Source organism: Pongo pygmaeus, chromosome 20 (genome assembly GCF_028885625.2).
Source record: "Pongo pygmaeus isolate AG05252 chromosome 20, NHGRI_mPonPyg2-v2.0_pri, whole genome shotgun sequence".
NCBI lineage: Eukaryota > Metazoa > Chordata > Mammalia > Primates > Hominidae > Pongo > Pongo pygmaeus.
In genome coordinates, this window is record NC_072393.2 from 63,121,218 (window position 1) to 63,135,347 (window position 14,130).

Genomic DNA, 14,130 nt, shown 5'->3' on the forward strand with positions numbered 1-14,130 from the left:
CCGTTCCCTCTTCTGTTGGTTCTTCTGCTCTCTGACCTGTTGTCTTCCCTTAGTCTCTCCCCAGCCCTTCCTCCTTCCCCTCCATCCTTCTTCCAACCCCTCCTCCTTCTCCATCTCTTCTTCCTTCTCTCCAGCTCTCCTCCCCAAGTCCCTCCCCATCCTATTTCTTCTCCCTGCTCCTCCCCATCCCTCCTCCCCTTCCATCCTTCTTCCCACCCCTCCTACTTCTTTTCTCCCTCCTCCCCCCTTCCCTCCTGTCCCTCCTCCTCGCCCCTCCTTTCCCTCCATCCTTCTTTCCACCCTTCCTCCCTCCGTCTCTTCTCTCCTTCCCTTTCCCTACCTCCTCCCCCTCGATCCTCCCTCTTGCCCCCGCCTCCTTGGCAGCGGAGGCCTCTGTGAGATAGAGGAGCTCAGTTGGCTCCGCTCGGCCGGGCTCGGCTGAGAAAACCCGAGGGCAGGTGGCGCGCGCGGGCTTCTGGGAAGCGTAGTCCGGCGCAGTCCGCGCAGGCGCACTGTGGCCGGGCGGGCCTAGCGGGCGCGGTCATTGTCCTGGCAGAGCGGCGAGCCGGTGAGTGTGGCTGCGGGGTCCCGCCCACCCTCTACCTGTGCCGGGGGCCGGACCCTGGCCCCGGGGAGGGCGCGGCCTCGGGGAGAGGGCGTGCAGGCCCAGGTACGGGGAGTGCAGGGCTGGTTGCAGGTCCAGGGCGTGCGGGCGCAGGAGAGGGCGTGCAGGCCGGGACCGAGGTGCGCCTGGAGAGGCTGAGCGGCCGAAGAGAGGCTGAGGGGAAGCTGAGGGGCTAAGGAGAGGCTGAGGGGAGGCTGAGGGGCTGAGGAGAGGCCAGGGCCAGGGAGGGAGAGGCGTGAGTCGGTTGGAGGTAGGAAAGTTGCATGAACACCAGGGCCATCCTGGGGGGAAGGTGGCCTGGGTGAGAGACAGGCAGTGCATATCCTCCTGAGGATGAGGCTGTGTCTTTGTGGATATTGTGAATGTGTCTGTGTGTGTGTCTGTGTGGGTCTGTATGTGTGTGTGAGACAGATTGTGTCGTCCTGAGGGTATGGCTGTGTCTCTGGATATTGTGATTGTGTGTTTGTGTGTGTGTGTGTGTGTGTATGAGAGAGAGAGAAACTGCGTGTCGTCCAGAGGCTGGGTCTGTGAATGAATGTGAATGTGTCCATGTGTGTCCGTGTGGGCCACGTGTGGTAGCGTGTGTGTGTGTGTGTGTCCCACTTCTTCAGAGTCTTGGTCTCTCTGTGGAGCTGTGTCTCTCCAGGTCTCTGCCTATGCATGTGTGGTGATATCTCTGAGTGACTGCCTGTGTCTTTGTCTGGTGTTGTGGGTGTGTCAGCCTTGATTTCTGTCCATGGGTGTCTCTGTGGGAGGGTGCCCTCTGGGTGTCCACTATGTCTGCCCTTTCCATGCATGTCTCTTGGCATGAGTGTAGGGGTGTGTCTCTCCAGGGGCCAGTCCTGTCCGGATCTTTCCTATCTCTGTGTGTCCACTTGTGTCTAGAGTATTTCTTGATGTTTGCATGTGACTCTGCAGGGGTGGGTGCGTCTGGGTGTGCCTCTTCCAAAGACCGTATGCCTGGACAAGGGGGCCTAGCAGAGCCACTACCTTCTCACCCTACACTTCTCCTAGTCTGCCCGCCCACAGTTCCCTGGCTTTTTCCTGCCCATAGAAGGCTCTGGAGGCGTAGGGGCCTGGGAGTGACAGGGGCCGGGTGGAGGAGGGGAAAAGGAAGGCTGTTTTTTCTGCCTCCCACAGGATCTTCTTAAAGTGGGATCAGACTCCCAAAGGGTCTTTGTGCCTTACTCTGTTCTGACCAAGGAGAGGTTGATTTGTTCAGGGAATGTGTATGCAGCCGGTGCTGGCCATTTATAGGTGTCCCAGTAACTCTGAGGTAGGGACCATTATCATCTTTATCTTACAGATGGGGAAACTGAGTCTCAGACTAAGTGACTCACCCAAGGCTACCTCAGGCATCCAGGTTCCAGAGCCCCCACAATTAACCACCAGACAAATGGGAGATCCTTTTTTTCCCTTTCTGCTCAGCTGACACAAGGTTGCAGGATTTTCCCCAGGGGAATCCCCGCTTGGAAACAATGGAAATGGAAGAAAGGAAGGAAATGCTAAAAAGCTCGGAGGAAGAAGAATCCAGATCTAAGGCCAAACTGGGTTCAACAGTCACTGGCCATACTCTTGGGCAAGTCACTTCCAGGGCCGCTGCATGATTTTTAAGGGTACTTTGCCTTCATGGGCCCCTTGCTCCATTGTTTTTTTAAAGCACTAAAAATTACATTTTGTTATTTCATTAATATGAAGACAAATATAATCTAGGCTGGATTAGATCTTTTCTTACGATTTTAAAAGAAATTAAGACCTTCCTATGGGCCCCTAAAGGTTTCATGGGCCCCAGGCTCTGTGCCTACTGGGTAAGTGGGCTGTGGTCACTGCTGTGATCTGGCAAAATGGGCCAGTGTTCTTGACCTCATAGGACAGGGGTGAAAGTCAGAGACCACTGATCTGCAAGGAATATTTTTTTTAAATTAAATTCTGTTTCAAACATGTTGATGGTAATATGAGGTTTCTACACCCAGGGAAACAATTCAAAGGAAGAGAAAGAAAAAATAATTAATAACTCCTACCCCCTTCTCATTCCCACTCCACGCCCTCCAGACACAAACCCAGCCTCATTCTACAGTCTTCCCCAGGCTGGAAAACGCTGTACAGATGTGTCCACATCCACATGTGTTGGTTTGTTTTTTCACAAAGGGGCTGAAGTTATACATAAAACTGGGTAACTTGCTTTTCTAACTTAGTGAAACCACAGACATGTCAAAAGATGTAGAACTAACTTTGCTTCACAGAGGCGACCTGATATTTCATACTATGGAGACCCTACCCTTGATTTGATTCCTTAAGTAATGTTTATTAATTTTGTTTTCAGCGTGTTTTTTTGCCTCTAGAAACAATGCTGCCATAAATATCTTTTTTTCCTATATGTAACTTTTACACGGAGCTTTTATTGGTGTGGACGGATTCCCAGGAACAGGGTTGCTGGGTTATGGGATTTGTGTATTGCCAGCTCACTTTCCAGAAAAATGTTGAGCAACTCACATTCCCTCACCAGTGTGTGAGAGGGCCTGTTCCTTTGAATCCTGGCCAGCACTAGAAGTTAGCTCATCTGTTCATTCAGCTTGATGTCTAAGTGCCTCCTGTGTGTTAGACATTGTCCTAGATGTCAGAAATACAATCTAAAAGTGATCATCCCTGCTCCCTGGGGGCTTCTGTTCTCATGGAGGGAAGACAGATGACAAACTTGAAAACAACTATTTTTAAAACGACAGTTGTCAATAGTGGTTTGTACTGCAAGAAAATAGAGGGGGAGAGAGTTGCTGCTGGAGGTCAGGTGATTGTGGGTAGAGGACTTCTCCAAGGAGGTAACGTTGGAGCTGACCAGGAAGCAGGGGTAGTCATGGGAAGAGCATTCCCTCCAGAGCGAACAGCAGATGCAAAGGCCAGGGGGCCTGGGGCCAAGCATGGGAGAGGGGAGTAGAGGAGATGGAAGGGGAGAGGGGAGTAGAGGAGATGAAAGGGGAGAGGCCATCAGGGACACATCATAAGGGCTGTGTGGGCAGCAGTGAAGACTTTGAGTGATTTCTAATGGTGGGGGAAACCAACGAAGAGTTTTGAAGAGTTTTAACCCAGAGGATATTTTCACTGAGTGATTACAGTTGGCCAGATGTGGTGCCTGTGTACAGGCATTAAGTAGTAGGAACGCCGAGCCCACACCTTTGTGATCCTTTTGTTCTACAACAGGGCTTCTCAACCTCCACACTACTGACCTTTGAGCCTAATCATTCTTTGTTGTGGGGCCTGTCCCGTGCATTGTACAATGTTTAGCAGCATCCCCGGTCTCTACCAACTAAACGCCCATAGTACTCCCCTGCCAAATTATGACAATTTGGCAAATGTCTCTAGACGTTGACAGATGTCTCCGGGGGGGGCAAAATTGTTCCCGATTGAGTTCCAAAGGCTTCTGCCATCTTGGCCTTATGTATATGCCCCCCTACAATTAAAATTACTTTTCACTTGTGGAAGTTGGGGCCATTTGGCCTAAGGAACGCTCTTCTTTGTCTTAGTGGTTCTTATGCTTTAAGAGGTGTCAGAATCACCTGGGAAACTTGTTTAGAAATGCTGATTCAGGGGCCCTACCCAGGTAGTTTGATTCAGAGGGTATGAGGTGGGGGGCAGGAATATATATTCTGAGTGATATTTTAATAAGCATCCCCAGTGATTCTGGTACTTTGAGAATTGGTGCACCAGCTAAAAGAGCATTGTGTTGGAGAGGACTGAGGTTTTTCTGGGTGATCCTGAAGGGTTGGAGATGTAGAGAGGCATGTTTCTGTTTATAGCAGAAGAAAAACTCATTTCCAGTCAGAGGTGTTGGTGGCACGGGTAGCGAGCCCCCTATCACGGGAGAAGCCAGGACTGAGCCAACACGTCTCAGACTCCAAGAATTTGTCCTCATCTGTGTCATGGATCCTAATTTTTTACTTTGCCATTTACTTGATTTGGCTCACTGATTTTTTTTTTTTAATTTAAATCAACTTAGTTTAAAAGGGCATTCTGTGTGACTGCTGTAAAAGGAAGCTGAGTTTTGCTGTAAGAAGGGAAACAAACTTTAAAACAAATGGAAGTAAAGCCAGGTAGTTCTAATGAGATATTATGGTTACCCTAAGTTTGGGCCTGAACCCTGCTTTTCTTTTTAATTTTAATTTTTAATTTTTGTGGGTGTGTAGTGGATTTATATATTTATGGAGTACATGAGATATTTTGATACAGGCATACAATATGTAATAATCACATCAGGGTAAATGGGGTATCTGTCACCTCAAGGATTTATCCTTTGTGTTACAAACAATCTGATTATATTTTTAGTGTTTTGTTTTTTTTTTCTGAGATGGAGTCTCTCTCTGTCGTCCAGGCTGGAGTGCAGTGTTGCAATCTCAGCTCACTGCAAGCTCCGCCTCCCGGGTTCACGCCATTCTCCTTCCTCAGCCTCCCGAGTAGCTGGGATTACAGGCACCTGCCACCACACTCAGCTAATTTTTTGTATTTTTGGTAGAGACGGGGTTTCACCATGGTCTTGATCTCCTGACCTCGTGATCCACCCGCCTCGGCCTCCCAAAGTGCTGGGATTACAGGCGTGAGCCACCGAGCCTGGCCAGTTATTTTTAAATGTATCATTAAATTATTATTGATCATAGTCACCCTGTTGTGCTGTCAAATAGTAGGTCTTATTCATTGTTTGTGCGTGTGGTTTTTTTTGTTTTTTTGTGTGTGTGTGTTTTTTTTTTTTTTTTTTTTTTTCTGAGACGGAGTCTCGCTCTGTTGCCAGGCTGGAGTGCAGTGGTGCAATCTTGGCTCACTGCAACCCTCTGTGTTTTTTTAATACCCATTAGACATCCCCACATTCCCCCCACCCTTCCACTACCCTTCCCAGCCTCGGGTTTCTTCATCATTCTAGTCTCTATCTCCATGAGTTTGTTTTAATTTTTAGCTCACACAAGTGAGAACTTGAAAAGTTTGTCTTTCTGTGCCTGGCTTATTTCACTTAACATAATGACCTCCAGTTTTATCCATGTTGTTGCAAATGACAGGATCTTATTCTCCTGCTTTTCTTTTGTTTCAAGGGGCGAGTGATGGGTTGCAGGGATGTTAAGATACCTCTGCACTTGAGACTTTGTCCTGAGCTTGTCAGGAGAACTGGAAGATAATTGAATCAAGATGCATTTCTCTAGGCGAATCTGGCTCTGAGAGCCCCTGGGTGGAAGTTGCTTACACTCATATCTGCTAGTTGAACCTCATGATAACCCCATGAAGTCTGGAGGAAGTGCTCAAAGAGGCCACAGGTGGTTCTGGGGCATCTCAGGGGGCCTCGGTCCAGCACTCACACTCAAGGAGAGATCCAGGCAGGGCCATTGGGAGAGGGCAGGGTGTCTGGTGGCCCTCAGCAGCCTGCGGGAATGTGTGTGAGTGTATGTGTGTTAACCGTATCTGTGGGAGTGTACATGGGAGTGCGTTTGTGAGGCATTGTAGCCTGGAGGCTAAGCATGTGGACCCAGACATACTCTGCCTGACTCCAGTCCCAGCTTTGTAATCTTGAGCAAGTGGTTTAATCTCCTCGGGCCTCAGTCTCCTCATCTGTGAAATGGGTGGGTAGAAATAGTACCTACCTTCCAGGATGGTTGGAAGATCAAGTGAGATACATTCAAGTTCCCTACATGCAGTAAGCCCTCTAAATACTCACTGTTGATGTATGTGTATGTGTGTCTATCTGCCTGTCTGCTTGTCTCTCAGTGGGTGTGTGTCTGTCCTGTCTACATTTGTGAGGCCAGCCTAGGCCTGGTCTCTCAGCATGCCTTCCTCTCTCTTCTCCTTACAGCACTGTTGGCCACCCCAGGCCTGTCTTCCTGTTCACCGTGGGCAGCAGAGGGATGGCTGCTCAGCTGCTGACTGATGAGGCACTGGTGAGTCATGTTGCCCTGTCACTCTCCTTTCCAAAGGCTGGATCCTGCCTTGGGTGAGCCTCTGCTGCTCGAACCCTTTCCAAGGCCCCCAGTCCCATCTTCTGGGGCTGTGTCTGCCCTGATGAAGAGGGCTGTGCTTACAGATGATGCTGACCCTGGCTGTGGGGTCACTTGTAGGGGACAGGGAAGTTTTGGAATGGCCAAACTAGCTCTCTGGACTCTCAGGAGACACAGGTGGGCACCTGTGGGAGAGTGGTGGTTTAGACATGTGACATTGAGTGAAAACTCGCGCAGGACCATGCTGGATGTGTGACCTTTAAAATGGGCAAACACACTAAATGCTCCTTGTGAATGCCCACGTGTGATGAAAGCACAAAAGCTTATGGGAATGAGGCCCACAAATTCACCCATGATTTTACCCCAAAAGATAATCACTCTGGAATGTTTGAGTCTGGCTAAGCAATTTTAATGTTAAAGATTGCTTTTTCATCAGATATTTCATCCTGAGCATTTCTCCACATCATTAAAAACTCCTTTGTAACATCCATCTTAATGACCACATAAAAGTGTTGTTCAGTGGCCATACCCTGGTTTACTTAATGGTTCCTCTGTTGTTGGACCTTTATTGGTTTCCAAGTATTCTTTTTTTGGTTATAAACACCGTCATGAGGGACACTGGGCACAAATCTTTCCTTGTGTCTTATATGATTTCTTTAGGAGCGATTCCTTGAAGAGGAAGATTGGGTTGGGTATTTTTGAGGTATTTTGATATTACTTTCCAAATCAGTTATGGCGGTATGTATTCCCACCAGCATGTCTGAGCGGGTCTCCGATGATTTATATGGCTGTTGTCAGGCATTTATTCTGCATGTTGGATAAATTTAGATTGGTGCAATATTGCACCATGATAATAAATGACAAATGGATATAAATGACAAATGCTATAAACCATGATGAGCCTGATAGGGGACAAGTGGTGCCACGTGATTTATTTCTGAGTAGCATTGTTTGTATTATTAGTGAAGTTCAAGTCTTAGAAAATGTTTACTAGCCATTTCTGTGGGCAGGGAAATGATCCATCTTGTGCTTTAGCAGTCTACAGGAATCTGAGTATGCTTTAAAGACTTTACAGAAGCAAATGTGTGCATGTAAATATTTGTGGCAAATATTCTTCCCAGATTTGCTTTTTGTTTCTTTATTTTACTTTATTTTTTCTGTATAAAAGCATTTCATATTTTTAAAATCAAACCTGTTGGTTTCTCCCACTGTGGTGTCTTTCTTCATCTTTAAGCTGTGAAAGGGTTTCTCCATCCACAGGTCACATAGCAGCTATATTTTCTTCCTTTTCACCATTTGTCATTTGAATGTTAACAATGAACTTTTGAATCTACCTGTAATTGATTTTGCTATATAAATGTGTCAGTAGACTTATTTGGGAGCTTTGGTTTACTCTGTCTTCATTTGTTTGGTACCTTTGTTGAGGTACACATCACATATCACAAAGTGTACAATTCACTGATTTTGGGTACATTCATAGAGTCGTGTTAACCATCACCACAGTCAATTTCAGAATATTTTCATCATCCTGAAAAGGAGCCGAGTACCCATTGGCACTCATTTCCATTTTCCCCCATCAGTCTGCGGCGCCTGGCAACCAATCAGCTTTCTGTCTCTATGAATTTGACTATTCTGGACATTTCAAATAAATGGAATCATACACGGTGTGGTCTTTTGTGACTGGCTTCTTTCACTCAGCATAATATTTACAAGGTTCATCCATGTGGTAGCACATATAGAGCTTCATTCCTTTTTTTGACTGAACAGTATTCCACTGTGTGTTTTACACATTTTATTTATCCTTTCATCAGCTGATGGACATTTGGGTTGTTTCCACTTTTTGGCTATTATGAATAATGCTGCTATGAATATTCATGTATAAGTCTTTGAACATATGTTCTCAGTTCTCTTAGGTGTGTACCTGGAAGTGGAATGTTGGGTCATGTGGTTAACTCTGTTGAACCATTAAAGGAACCACCAGACTGTTTTCCTAAGCGATTGCACCATGATGCCTTCATTTTTATCTCATCTGTGATTCTTGCCTTGAATTCTTCTTTTACCTACATTACTTAGAAAGATTTGTTGATTGTTTTTATTTCAACAGGGTTGGGAGTTTTGGTTTAAGTTTGGTTTTTTAAAAATTACTACTAGTGTAATTACATTCTGATTTTTTTAAAAATTGAGGCTGTCTGGTTTCAGCTCTTTAGAGTTTTCCCTGTGGTGAAACAGTTTGTGTCATTACACAGGAAACCGAAAAAGATGGAGTACCAGAAAAAGTGGCCTTGGACACGTATGTGCAGAGAACTCAGAGGCCCTTTGTAGCACTTCTGTCCCAACACGATGGGCTCTCAGACCTGGAAGGCTGTGTTCTGTGTCTCAGCACAACCCTGGTGCCAGTCTGGGCTTGGTGCCTGGAGACTGCTCAGTGAATATTTATTGAGTGAATTAGGTGGGTGTACTTAGGGAAGACTTCAAGAAAGAATTGTTATATTACAATTTTGTTAAATAAATAAATATAGGAGTGAGAGGGAACTTTTGGAGGTAATGGATCCGTTTATGGCCTTGATGGTGGTGATGGTTTCACGGGTGTATATTCATCTGCAAACTCATCAAGTTATGTACATTATTAAATATGTACAGCTTTTTATATATCAGTCACACCTCAATCAATTAGTTTAAATTTTTAGAAAAGGAGGAATTATTAGCTGGGCTGGCTGAAAGATATATTGGGCCAAAAGATCAAATAATATCATATAAGGATCTATAGTTGTATATAAGATATATATTAAATATCAAAATTAAATAATAATAGCAAGAGTCAACATTTACTGAGAGCTTCCTCCATCACACGAGGCACCGTGCTTGGACCATATTTGTACACATTTAACCTCATGACCCTGTGGAGGGGGACATTGTTATCAGGAAGCCTGCCTCTCATATGAGGCTCAGAAAGAGAAAGACAGTTATTCAAGGAAACACAGCTCGTGAGGGGCAGAGCCAGGATTCTGTCGCAGATTGTGGTTCCTGAGCCCACATTCTGAACCACCAGCCCAACTGCTTTCTATCAAAGGTGACCTCTCAGGCAGAGGAGGCTATCCTGAGCTCAAGCCCCAGAAGGGTACCCTGGGACCATGGAGGGAGTAGCCAGCAGGGGTGAAGCCTCCCCTTGGGATTCAGTTGGTGGTGGGGAGACTCAGTATGCTGGAGAGAGCCAACGAGCTCTGGGTGTCAGTAACAATAGCTGGCAGTTATTGAGTGCCTACTGTATGCTATGCACTACCATTCTGAGTATCTTATATAAATAAGTGGGCAGGTGGGGCCTGTGGGAAATTGGAGCTCTCTTGCCCCATCAAAGGGCCAGCCACCACTCAGCTCCAGCCTAGAGTGGCCAGATATTCTGGTGTTTAAAGAGAAACTAGAAATTCATTTTCTTGGTAAATTGTGAATTTTTTTTCATGTGAGTAATAATTAAAAACAATTTTGAAACCCTCATAGGAGCAAAATAGAAGTGTGTACAGCTGGCTTCAGGCCCAGGCACATCTCACATGAGGTGCGTGCTCAGAGCTCCCGTTCTTTCCTTGTGCCATGGGGGTTTACCACTGAATCAGTTCAGAACAGCAGGTCCCTCTGTAGGACACAATAGGTCTCTCATTACTCACATGCCATGCTGTGTGGAAGCCCAAGCAGCCATAAGGAAAAGCGATGTGGAGAAAAAGAGATGCCCACCAAGGCCTCAGCTGTGCCATCCATACCAGCTCAAGAGACAGACATGTAAGCAAAGAAGCCAGCAGACTACTCTAGCCCAGCTGCCATCCAACTGCCACCACACAAGAGATGCCAGGCACGAACTGCCCAGCGGAGCCCATCAACCCCCAAATAGTAATAAATTGTTGTTTTTGAGCCATTAAGTTCTGAGATGGCTGCTACCCAGCAAAATATAACTGGATCGGAAATTTAATCTGTGGCCGTGGCTCAAGATCTTCATGTGGCAGAGTCATGCATGGATGATGTGATCAGCCAGCAATAATGTGAGACATGCAGGCCTTCATCACACCAGGGAGGAGGTCGGCTGTCAAGCACCATCTCTGGAAGTGGCTTCAGGATCGCTTGTGATCTATCTGGAAGAGAAGCGCCAGCTGGGACACTCTGCGATATTTATCCAACTGTCTTCTTTATAGGCAAAAGACATACCATCCATCTCAGGGTCTGATCCAAACTAAACTGCTCCTTGGCCGTGATGCCAGCTAGATCGGTATTATACATGGATGAGGCCATCTAATATTGGGGCTGAGAGTTAAACTGACTGGGTTTAAAATGCTGCCACTCCCATCTGTGTGACCTCTTGTGCCCCCGTCTCCCCCTTTGTAAAAGAGCTCATAAAAGTGCCTACATAGTAGGGTTGTTTTGAAGATGAAGTGAAATGATGTGTGCAATGGGCTTAGAACAATACCTGGCATGTAGTATGTGCTTAATGAGCATTAGTTATTTTTATCATTATTTACTAATGAATTAGTATGGAAGAAACCTGGTGCCAATACCATGTCTGTCTTATTCACAGTTGTATGCCCAGTGCCTGGTGCATAGCAGGTGCTTAATAAATATTGGTCAAATGAATGCATGAAAGGGTGAAGTATCACTCTGTGTGTTTCCAGGAACCACCAGTGAACATATTTAGAATATGTCAGAATATGTATTAGATACGATTGACCTAGAATTCCTGTTTAGGGGGTAAAAATTCAACCATACTTTTCTGGTAGCCTGGAAAATTATAAATTAAAACACCAGTTAAATTTCCGATCCAGTTATATTTTGCTGGGTAGTAACCATCTCAGCACTTAATGGCTCAAAAACTACAATTTATTACTATTTTGGGGTTGATGGGCTCAGCTGGGAAGTTCGTGCCTGGCATCTCTTGTGTGGTGGCTGTTGGATGGCAGCTGGGCTAGAGTAGTCTGCTGGCTTCTTTGCTTACATGTCTGTCTCTTGCTCTGCTATGGATGGCACCGCTGAGGCCTTAGTGGGCATCTCTTTTTTTCCACATGGATTTTCCTTGTAGCTGCTTGGGCTTCCTCACAGCATGGCATGTGAGTAATGAGACATAATGAGACACCTATTGTGATGACTGGCTTCTCCCAGAGCAAGTGTTCCAGGAGGCTGAGGCAGGAGCTGGAAGTCTTCTGCAATCTAGCCTGAGAGTCCCAGAACATTACCTCTGCCAGATTCTATTGGTCAAGCAGGTCCCTAAGGCAAGCCCACATTCAAGGATAGGGGAACTAGATTCCACTAGTGAAGGATTTGAGGCCATTTTCAATCAGTCTACCCACTTACTATTGTCTACTAAAGCTGACTTATATTGAAAGAGACTGTGAAAATGGGTAATTTGATCCAGCAAAATATAACTGGATCAGAAATTTAACTGGTGTTTTAATTTACAATTTTCTGGGCTACCAGAAAAGCATGGTTGAATTTTTACCCCTTAAACAGGAATTCTAGATCAATGGTATCTAATATGTATTCTGATATATTCTAAATATGTTCATTGATGGTTCTTGGAAAGGTACCCGCATTTTCCTTGCTTGGGCAGCAGGACTGGGCATTCTGATTCACAGCCCTGAGAGTATGATAATTGAGAGTATGAGAGTTGTATGCTCATTTTGGGCAAATACTCAAAGCAGGTAGCTTTTTATGTGTCTTCCTATCACATACGATTGCTTTCTCGGGCCTGTTCAAGGTACCATGTAAGAAATTTAAGGATTCAGTCATTTGCTGTACAAACATTTATTGAGTACCTACTAAGTGCCAGACACTGTTCTAGGGCCTGAGGATTCTGTGGTGGCCCAGGCAGACACAACTTCACAACCCCCCATGAAGTTGATGCTGTTATCCCCTTTTAACAGAGGAGGAAACTGAAGCCTGCAGAGGTTAGGTAATTGAAGATGTTCACTTTCATACATTCACATAGCTAGAAAGTGGCCAAGCCAGGGTTTGATAACAGGTCTTTGTACTTCCCAGACATGCCCTTAAGACACTGCACTGTCTTTCAAAAAACAAACAAACAAAAACACTCACCCCCCTGTATTAGTTGTAGCTGTGTAACAAGTTACCCCCAAACTCAGCTGCTTAAAGCAACAATTATTTACTATCTTAAAGCAACAATTATTTACCATCTTACACAGTTTCTGAGGGTCAGGAATGGGGGCATGGCTGTGGCTCAAGATCTTCATTCTTCTCAGGGCTTCCCGGGGTTGGAGAATCCCTTCTGAGAGGCTCACACAGTGGTTGGTGGTGGGACACCTTAGCTCCTTGCTGACATTGGTGGGAGGCTTCAGCTGCTGGTCAGATGGGCCTCTCCAAAGGACTCTACAGGGCAGCTGGCTTCCTCCAAAGTGAGTAATCCAAGGGAAAAAGAGAGGGAGTGTGCCCAGGACCAAAGCGGTGATCTTTATAACCTTTTTGTCTTTTTTTTCCCCTGAATTTCTTATTGTGCTAAAATACACATAACATAAAATTTGCCATCTTAACCATTTTTAAGTGTACAGTTGAGTGGCATTAAATGCATTCCTAACGTGCAGCGCCACCACCATCCATCTCCAGAACTCTTTGATCTTGTAAAACTGAAACTCTGCAGCCATTAAACAAACACTTTCCATCCCCCTCCCCTCCGCCCCCAGCAGCCACCATTCTACAAGTCTCTATAAATTTGACTTGATACTTCATTTAAATCATGGAATCATGCAGTAATTTTACTTCTGTGTCTGGCTTATTTCGCTAAGCATAGTGTCCCCAAGGTTCACCCTTGTAGCATGTGTCAGAATTTTTTTTTTAAAAGGCGGAATAATATTCCGTTGTATGCATAGACTGCATTTTGCTTATCCACTCGTGCTTACGTACACTTGGGTTGCTTCCACCTTTTGGCGATTGTGAATAGTGAGTGTGCATATAACCTTTTCTTGGAAGTGACACCACACTAACCTCTGCTGTATGTTGTTTATCACACAGAATCACCCTGGCACAGTGAAGGGGCTACATAAGGCTGTGGATACCAGGAGTTGGGGATCATTCAGGGCTGTCTTGGAGGCTGCCAACACACACATACACATACATACACGTAAAACATGAAAATATTCACAGTGTCACTCCTCTGATACAGCTGCTGTTCACATTTTGACACATTTCCTTCCGTCTTTTTCCTGTGTATTGTTTTCATGTGGTTGAGATAAAATGGTATTTAGAATTTTGGAAACCCAGAAGCAACTCTACATGGAAAAGCTCTGCATAATCTTGTAATGAAAATAGCTATATAATTGGCCATGGGGGTGGGCTATTATTTAATGAATCCCATGCCATGGATGTTATGGTTGTCCAAAGGCTTGCCCATATAAATAAAATGGAGTGGACATCTTTGTGCATGAAGCTTTGCCCAATTTTTGGATTATCTTTTTGGGATAGATTTCCAGAAATAAAATGTCTGAACATTTTAAAGACATAAAATGTGTAATATTAACCTTTTAATTGAAGAAACAATAGGTAAAACGCACC

At 45.3% G+C, this 14,130-nt stretch overlaps 1 protein-coding gene across 3 annotated transcripts in view; it reads left to right on the top strand.

Moving 5' to 3' along the window:
* The first annotated feature begins 256 nt into the window (after positions 1 to 256).
* Positions 257 to 14,130, top strand: part of ZNF71 (zinc finger protein 71) — a 34,407-nt gene continuing 20,533 nt past the window's right edge. The window contains exons 1-2 of one of the 3 annotated variants that reach the window (XM_054464655.2): positions 257 to 568; positions 6,450 to 6,534. In XM_054464655.2, coding sequence (XP_054320630.1) covers positions 6,502 to 6,534 — 33 coding nt within the window. In that variant the 5' untranslated portion in view covers positions 257 to 568; positions 6,450 to 6,501. Of the gene's footprint in view, positions 671 to 6,449; positions 6,535 to 14,130 lie in introns of all 3 variants that reach the window. The other 2 variants (XM_054464657.2, XM_063658527.1) reach the window with 2 other exon arrangements.